Source organism: Gracilinanus agilis, unplaced genomic scaffold, assembly GCF_016433145.1.
Source record: "Gracilinanus agilis isolate LMUSP501 unplaced genomic scaffold, AgileGrace unplaced_scaffold56405, whole genome shotgun sequence".
In the NCBI taxonomy this organism is placed as follows: domain Eukaryota; kingdom Metazoa; phylum Chordata; class Mammalia; order Didelphimorphia; family Didelphidae; genus Gracilinanus; species Gracilinanus agilis.
This window is the reverse complement of record NW_025391805.1, coordinates 418-9286: the sequence shown is the minus strand read 5'-3', so window position 1 is coordinate 9286 and position 8869 is coordinate 418. Positions and strand designations below refer to the sequence as shown.

The window sequence follows — 8869 nt, the reverse complement described above, 5'->3', positions numbered from 1 at the left end:
CTCTCTCTCTCTCTCTCTCTCTCTCTCTCTCTCTCTCTCTCTCAGGAATTGTCCCAGATGCAGACTACCAGCAGTGACACCAATGTCATTCTCACCATGGATAACAACCGTAGCCTGGATTTAGATAGCATTATTGAGGAGGTCCGAGAACAATATGAACTAATTTTCCAGAAGAGCAAGTCTGAGACTGAGGCTAGATACCAGAGCAAGGTGAGTGGACCCATAGTCCAAGGCTGATCTGTACCTTGGTTCAAGGATAAAAATGGAACGTGTTCTCTCAAATGTCCCAAGCAGAGGAGTTAAACAAGCTAAAATAATAGAAATCCAAATGTAAGGTCCATGACATTCAGACTATGAAGACTGGAGGAGTTGCAGAGGGAGGCAGAAATCTATATTCTATTTTTTGGAAATTACTAGGTTAAAGGGACATATGTGTAGGACAGAGCCAGAGCCACAGAGATAGAGAAAAAGAAGAAACTACATATCAAGTGCAAGTATATAGTAGGTGTATATAGGGTATGTGAGCAGTGGGTTGTCTAGAGACATTTAGGTTAGTCAGGAAAGGTTTCTTGGAGGAGCAATAAGTAAGGATAAAAACAAATTGAGAGGAGTGCTCTTACTGCAGGAATACCTATTGTAAAGACCCAGAGATGGGAGACAATTAGGTTAAGGTAGGGGAGAGAGAACACATTTTCCTAACTGAGGCAGAGTCAGAGCCCAGTAATCATGGGATAGAAGAATATTCAGATGGGCAATGGGAGTGGGAGGTGGGGTCAACTCTAGGTTGAGGGCCACCTTGGACAGAGTATTTGGGTGGTTGTCCCTTAGGATCATTGGCTATGGTCCCCAGGCTCAGGCTTAAGGCACACAAAGTGAATCATCATTGAGTGTGATGTGGTCTCTGGCCCTCAGTACCAAGAGCTTCAAATCACAGCTGGCAGACATGATGACGACTTGAAGATCACTAAGATGGAGATTTCAGAGCTCAACCGGAATATCCAGAGGCTGCAGTCAGAGATTGGAAATGTGAAGAAACAGGTGGGGATGAGTTTTCATCTTTAGTTCACTAAATGACCCATTTCTTCTCCCCTTCCCCGAATTCCATAGTGTCTTCCCCAGAACAATGGGCCTGCTCCAAAAACAAGAGTTTTATTCTTAGGATATCGTTTGATGAGTCTTCCTTCCAACAGTCTATTTCAGAGAGGTAGGTAGTATTTTTTTTAGGGATGAAGATGATATACTGTGTGATACTACCAAGAGAAGGAGCTGTAGTGACCTTGAAAAGCAAGGGGGACAGTATCTAAACATCTGTTAAAGCAGTTAATTTAAATTAATTTTAAAATAAATAAATTTAAAATGAAGCAGTTAACTTTCAGTTTTTCCCATGAAAGAGATGGGACACAGAGAATCTCAGACAATACATAGTAAAATAGATTTATTTTGAATGGATTTGGGGTTTTAGTTTCATATATAAATAGGGAAGGTCAAAATTATATAAGAGTTCACATCTCTTTAGATCAAGAGATAAAACTATCTTGAGGAGGTACTGCCTGGGTGGGTAGGGGGTTAGAAAGAAAGGAGAGAGGTTTATATATATATATATATATCTTGGGGTCACCTCTCTTTATTCATTCTCTCCTTTCCTGGCTTTGTTCTCTGAGATGGAAAGCAACAATTTCATCCTTTAGGAGCATATAAAGACAGAGTTGCTGCCTCCTCCCTAAGTACTCTAATACATTTCACACATCTGGAAGGAGGAAGGGAATGAAGCATTTGGGTGCTAGTCTCATTCCCTTTATCTGTTGAGCTGCAAGGGAGAAAAGTGAGTAGAAGAATATAATGACTAGCTAGGAGAAATGAACCTATGTGAGTTATCCTTGCCCTCAGATTTACTAAATCTAAATCCAATCTCCAAGGTTTTTTTTTTTTTTTTTCCCCCTGTCTCCAGGTCTTCTCCAGAGACTACATAATTTTGGGCAAGTCACTTTGTGTCTCTGGGCCAGTTTCCTGATCTTTAAAATGAGTACAATGTATTGGTGACCTCCAAAGTCCCTTTAACGAATCTAGGATTCCGTGAATTACAAAGGGCTCCATCCATCACTTTTCTTCTCTCCTCAAAGTCTTCCTTCCTGGCTTTTCTCTGAACACAGATTGGCCAAGTGCATTCACTCATTTCGGATGCTGAGGAAAGAGGGGAGCAGGCTCTCCTAGATGCCCAGCAGAAACTTCGAGACATGGAAGAGGGTCTCCAGCAGTCCAAGGAAGAGATGGCTCGCCTTCTTCGAGATTACCAGGAGCTGATGAGCGCTAAACTGTCCTTGGATGTTGAGATTGCCACCTACAGGAAGCTGCTGGAGGGAGAGGAGAGCAGGTGGGCAGGGGGACACTGTCTGAACTGGGTGGGTTCTTGGGAGTTCGTTTTCTCCATTCTCCTGCCTCCAACGGTTCCCAGTCCTATGAGACTTTTTCTAGAAATTCTTCCTTGGGTCTAAACTCAGTGCTTCTTGCCTCAGGATGAATACATTCTTCTTGTAGTCTCCAGGGATAATGAAAAGCAGCTGAGCAGTCTGCGCCTGAGTTTTCAGGGATGGGGAGGGAGAGGGAGTTGTAGATTGAACACTTAAACAGCTTAATTTATGGAGGAAAGGCACTGTGGGTTCTCTTCTCTCTTCCACCATTCAATTTGAACAAGTTATTGCCACTCCCTCGACCTCACTTTTCCCGTTTATACAATTAAGAGTTTGGTCTAAATAGTCTCTAAGGTACCTTCCAGCCGCCACAACCCGTGATTCCGCCCGAAATCTGATTTATTTGAGCCCTTGCCTTCTTGAGAAACTGTGCCAGGCAGCATTCTGATTTTGGAGTCAGGAAGACTTTGGGCTTTAATGCTGTGCCACTGGTCAAGTTGCCTAATCATTTTGAACCTCAGTTTCCCCTTCTGTAACACAGGGATCGCGAGGTACTTTATAACCTTTACAGCCCGATCTTTTGGCGAGCCGCTTTTCCTTCAGGTTGTGGGGGCCCAGTTGACATGGTTCTGCTTTGTTTTTCAGGATGTCGGGAGAATTCCAGAGCCCCGTTAGCATCTGTAAGTGGCAGTTTGTGTATATGCGGGTGGGTGCGGGTGGGGAGGACGTGAGGATTGCGTGGAGGTGTTGGCCGCAAGAAAAAATGATGCTCCTAGTGACTCATCGGTATGGGAGGAGGGACTTTGGGTAGACCAACAGTAACAAGCCTTTCCGTCGGGGCTTTCCCCTTGCAGCTGTACAGAGCAGTCAAGTTAGTATCGGAGGCGGCGGCGGTGGTGGCGGCAGCTACGGCAGCAGCAACTACGGCAGCGGCTCGGCTCGAGGCTCTGGAAACTACGGCAGCGGAGGGAGCTATGGGAGCAGCAGGGGAGGCGGCGGAGTTTATGGGGGGAGCAGCGGTGGGGGGTATGGAGAAAGCAGCAGAAGTAGGAAGAGTGGGGCGGGCTCCTCCAGGGTGCAGATTATCCGAACCTCCACCAACTCCTCCAGCAGATACGTCATCGAGTAGTTATGTCGAAGGCTCCTGCCGGATGGATGCCACCGATTATCGTCCCCAGTTTCTGATCTCGCCTGCCCTGCAAACCTTTCCCCATCCCCTCTCATTAGCGTCTTCTTGATTAGCCTCAACCATTGGTAAATACATTGGAGCCTCGCTTATGCGTCAATGCGTGGGGGTGCCACAGCTGTTCGTAGAATTGGACTGCTGGCTGGATGTGGGATTAAGTGGGAGACAAGAATTTAGAGAAGCAACAGATATCCAGATCATTATATAATATATGCATTATATTATACATATATCTATATATAATCATTTATAATTGACTGTCAGCCAGATGGAAAATCAGACACATTTTTTCAGTGTAAATATCTGCCACACCTCACCTCACTATTCTTCCGTTTGGGTCATTCCTTAGAAATCTTGAGCCTAGCTTTGTGATGGAGTGAATCCACAATGCAGTTAATTAAGGGGCGATTCACTGGACAAAGTGTCTAAGCTACAGGGACCCTTAGCTGCTCTTTCTCCCCCATAGCCCATAGCTTGTATAACCGATACAGAGGCACGAACATTTACTTCTGGGGAGTAGTTATTAGCAAGGCAGGCACTCCTTGGTATCTGTCATCAGTCATAGAGAATACTTAATATTAATTCTATATAAATACATACAGTAATTAATTAACTCCCAAATCCTCCTGGAGTCCATTGAATCTCCTACCCATACTAGAAGTTGAAAACGAAGTAATTGGCCACCCTGATTTTGAAGTCTCCCTTGGGGAATAAATAGGTGATAACATTCTTCTGCGGAGAGACCCAGAGGTACTTGGGCATCAGCCTGTCTTCCATAAGGAAGAATTTCTGTAGGAATGGAAGGGATAGATATGGAAGGAAAAAGGACAACAGATACCAGTCATTGGGTTCTGCTTTTGCCTTGCCCTCTAGTCATATCCTCATAGGCTTCCACAGTTTCCAGATGTCCTGCCACCGGAAGTATTCTATATAGTGGGTATTTTGAAACCACGCTTAGACTTCTAGTTGTCTTTCCTTTGCGTTTCCTGCCTGGGCTTCAGTTCTTTCTCCAGATAAAGGATACATGTTTCTCTTCAGGAGAAATCTTAGATGAGGTTCTTGAAACAATCTTAAGGGACTGTGGAGATATTTGAGGGTACAGACATACTGGCTTTGAAATGGGGACTATGGTTCAGTTCCTAAGACATGGACTTAGATTCATTTTCTTCCTTATTGCAATATAATACCATTTCCTTTTCCCTGTATCCTACCACTCTCAGCTTTGAATTCCCTTCATTGCTGCTGATGGGAACAGCATGACATCTAGGCACAGCCACCCCCTTGGGTGAATAGCTAGCAGTGTATTGCCATTGATTCCATGTTTTTGTTGAGGCTTGATCTTTGAAGGGATGACATTTTGGGTGCTTTTCCAATAAACTGTTCTGTATATCAATCTGTTTGGCCACAAGGAAGTCCTGTTTATTCAATTACCAGCTGATCTTTGAGTTTTTCATCCTTAATCACTCCCTTCTGGTCTAAAACCCCTGCAGGCATGATCTTAGCTATTGTCGAACAGTTAACTAGGCTTATGAAATCCTTTCCTTAGTGTACATACTCCTGCTACTCTGGCTACTATCATCCAAAAGCTGGCGGACAGAACTCCTAGCCTTATGGAAGAAAGGGAGGGGTATGTTTTTAGGGCATGCATGCACACATATGAAGACACAGAGCTAGCTAGAACTGTTAGATCTTAGTCTTAGGGAGGGGAGTTAGGTAAGAGTGAAAAGGCATTCTGGGTAGGATAATGGATAATAGAAAGGTTCAGTGGTGGTTCAGGGTGAGATGTAGGTGATAGATGGAAAAATTTTTGGAGGGTGAGGGTAGCATCTGAGTTGGAGTCACCAAAGATGAGACCTTTACACAGGTGAAGAGGTTGGGATGAATGAAGAAATTTGTGTGCTGGAAAATATTTAACAATCAACTTTTCAGAAAAAAGTATGAAAGACACATTTTTAAGTTTAATCTAAATTATTAGCATTTTCCCCCCCTATCACTTTCAAATCAAGCCCTGATTTTTAGCATTTGCCATTTGGAGGATCAAGTCTTGTCACTGAAAATTTAACTATTGGAAAAAGTTGGTTCAAGCTGGTTCCAGAACACCACTGGGTAGAGGGACTTTTAAGCCCATATTCCTGGAGAAGCAGCTATTGAGACTCAAGAAGGAAAAGAGGGGGTATTGGGGTGGAACTCCTTTTATGCTATATATACTGTAGCTATTATATGAGACCTACTTTTTTATTCCCAGGGGAGAATACAGATGGAATTTGGGTAATGAATCCACCCCAAACAGAAAGAAAACTGATATTGATAAGATAGTTTATTCCCAGACACACCCCACTATATTTTCAACTATCCAGCTGCCTTGAGAAATTCTATCTAGTAACATCTGACTCAGCAGCAGACCTGTGGGGGTAGGTTCTGACAAGAGAATTATGGGCAGGATGAAGGAAATGGGTAGGAGTACAAGTATAAATGGGTCAGAGAAAGGGATCTTCTATTCTATTTGGGGAAATCCAAACTGGACAGAGTAAAAAGGAAAAAAATAACAGAAGTCATATATATATATATATATATATGAAAGAATGAACTAAATAACATACTTTGTTAGAATCAACCTATTTTGGAAAGAAATGTACCTGCATAATAATGCTCTGTTATACCAAAAACAAAAGTAACTTGCCCTCAAACACACACAGTAAATCTGTAAACCAGAAATTCAATAAAAAGTTAAAATCTTGGGGCAGCTGGGTAGCTCAGTGGAGTGAGAGTCAGGCCTAGAGACAGGAGGTCCTAGGTTCAAACCCGGCCTCAGCCACTTCCCAGCTGTGTGACCCTGGGCAAGTCACTTGACCCCCATTGCCCACCCTTACCAATCTTCCACCTATGAGACAATACACCGAAGTACAAGGGTTTAAAAAAAAAAGTTAAAATCTTGATTGACACACACAAAAAAACAACCCTTTCTTAAAAAAGAAAAACAATCCTTTTGGGAAAACTCAAAGAATTTACTCCAAGTCACAAGCAACAGTTGGTACCATAATTTTCTTTTGTATTAAATTCAATAAAGATATGGAACCAAGATACCACCAACCATCTCCAAAATAGGAAAAAATTGTTTTTTAATTTTGGGCACTTTCTATATTTCAAAGTGCTTGCTAAGCTGTTATATTACTTGATCCTCATTACAAACCTGTGAAATGAGTTTAGTAGTTTGTGAAATCATAGACAGAAAGATAGAAGGGATCTTGGAGACTGTATTTAAACTGCCTCATTCTACAGAAAACACAGAGAGGCTGTGAGTAAATGATTAACTATTACAAGTAGTATATATAGGATTTAAATTTGGAATTACAAATAAGATTTGAACTTGGCACTTAGGCTCAAAATCCATTACCTCCCCCCTTCTACCACATTGCCTTTCTCCATTATATCTTATTATATGTTATATATATAATATTATATATTATATTATAAGTGAGGAAACAAACTGAGGGAGATCAAGTAACTTGTCTATAGACACTCAGTGAGTCATTGGTGGAACTGGAAGTAGAATTGTATTCTTTTGATGTGTTCTCAGAATATTTGGCATTGTATCACAAACAAAAATATTTTCTATTTCTACTTCATCAGTTCCCCTCTATACATCTTGGCTCCAGCTTCTGACTTCAGTCAGCAACATCTGGCTAGGGTGGGGTTAGGAGGGGGTGGAGGAAGTGACAACCAATCAATGCCTAAATCATTGGTAATACCAAGCCATAGGATGGGCAGGAGGAGGAGAAACCCTGAGCAAACAAGAAAAGGGAGTGGCTGGATGGAGGGAGGGAGAGGAAAGGGAGGAAGAGAAAACAAATAGGGGAGAGGGGCAGAGGGTCACCAAAAACTGTTTAAAGTGTTCTTTTATACCCTCCTTTTCTTAGTCCACTGTTGAGGTGCCTCCCTATCCACTTAATAGCATTCCAAAGGTGGTGGAGAGGAGGGGGGGATCCCTGCAATGTCTTCCCTTGTTTTCCCTGAAGTAAACATCTTGAGGTGTTCCATAGCCCCTATTTTATATTTTCTGATAAGGAGTGAATGGTCATGCTTTGGGTGACAAAAGGGAATTTGAGAAAAGCTTTGGCTAAAGTCACAAAACAAGTCACATATTCCTAATATAAATATCTTGAAAAGACATTAGATTAGATGCTTATTTTGTTTCTTTGGGGTGGGATTGAGGGGGGAGGTACATGAGTCAGCCAGAGTTTATTTTCCTCATCTCTCTGCTCTTAGGCAAGGCCTGGTGACTATCCTAGAAATTGGTGTCCTGCCAATTTCATTATGAAGGCTGGTGGGTAAAGATCAGAATATTCTAGAGCAGAATGAATGGTATTGCCTGGCTGGTCTTGCCATGGAGTCCATTGGAAGGAGTATTAAGAACTGAGTTGAGTGAAGTGGAGGTGGAAAAATTAGGAGAGTTAGAGATGGTTGTTGTTCCTTCTTCATTTTTGAAGAGTTGGAGGAGGTGTGGCAAGAGTTCAAGGAACACTGGATTTAGAGTCGAAAGATAATAGGATTATGAGACAGATTTTTGGACATAACTAATGTGAGAATCTGTTTCCCTTTGGTAGATTACTATAATTTTGTTTATAACAAATCATATGTATTATATTGTTGTTACATTATATATTGTGTTATATATTTAAGAAATGATAACAAAAAAGAGAATAGGATTATAAGATTTAGAGCTGAAATGGAATTTAGAGATTTTACAGTTCAGCCCTTTTATGTTACAGATGAGGAAAGTGAAGCATAGATTAACTTAGTGATTTATTCAAGCTCACACAGGTAGTAAGAAACATAGGTAGGTTTTGAACAATGTTTTACAATTCTAAATTGTGTATAAAATTCCAATACCCTTAGGTTCAGATCCTGATTCTATAAACTCACTATATAGTTGATTTTGGTCTTAACTTCTTTGGACCTTAGTTTTTAAAGAGTAACTTATATGATCTCTAAGGTTCTTTCCAGGGCTCAATTTTATGATTCCATAATCAATGGAAGGGGTTTTGAAGTCAGAATCTTGCACAGAATGGTGGATTAAAAGGAGACGTTACAGTGGTCCAAGAAAAGGAGATATGGGATGACAAAGGGGTTTGAGAAAGATGATTTTTGATGCTAGCTGTATTATAGATGGTAAACAGATCTGAGCTGGCCAGACGGTCATTGGTGTCATTCAGTATAAGATAATGAACTTTACTCAAGATTGAACAAATTCCTTTTCTAATTCCTTCAATGGTGA

At 41.5% G+C, this 8869-nt stretch overlaps 1 protein-coding gene across 1 annotated transcript; it reads left to right on the top strand.

Moving 5' to 3' along the window:
• Nucleotides 1–45: 45 nt before the first annotated feature.
• LOC123256152 (keratin, type II cytoskeletal 1b-like) lies at nucleotides 46–3537 on the top strand (the record flags this gene model as incomplete). The annotated part of the gene is made up of 5 exons (XM_044684836.1): nucleotides 46–210; nucleotides 913–1038; nucleotides 2151–2371; nucleotides 3054–3088; nucleotides 3263–3537. Coding segments are annotated over 5 exons (822 nt in total), but the record flags the coding sequence as incomplete, so codon positions are not given.
• Between the last annotated feature and the right edge of the window lie 5332 nt (nucleotides 3538–8869).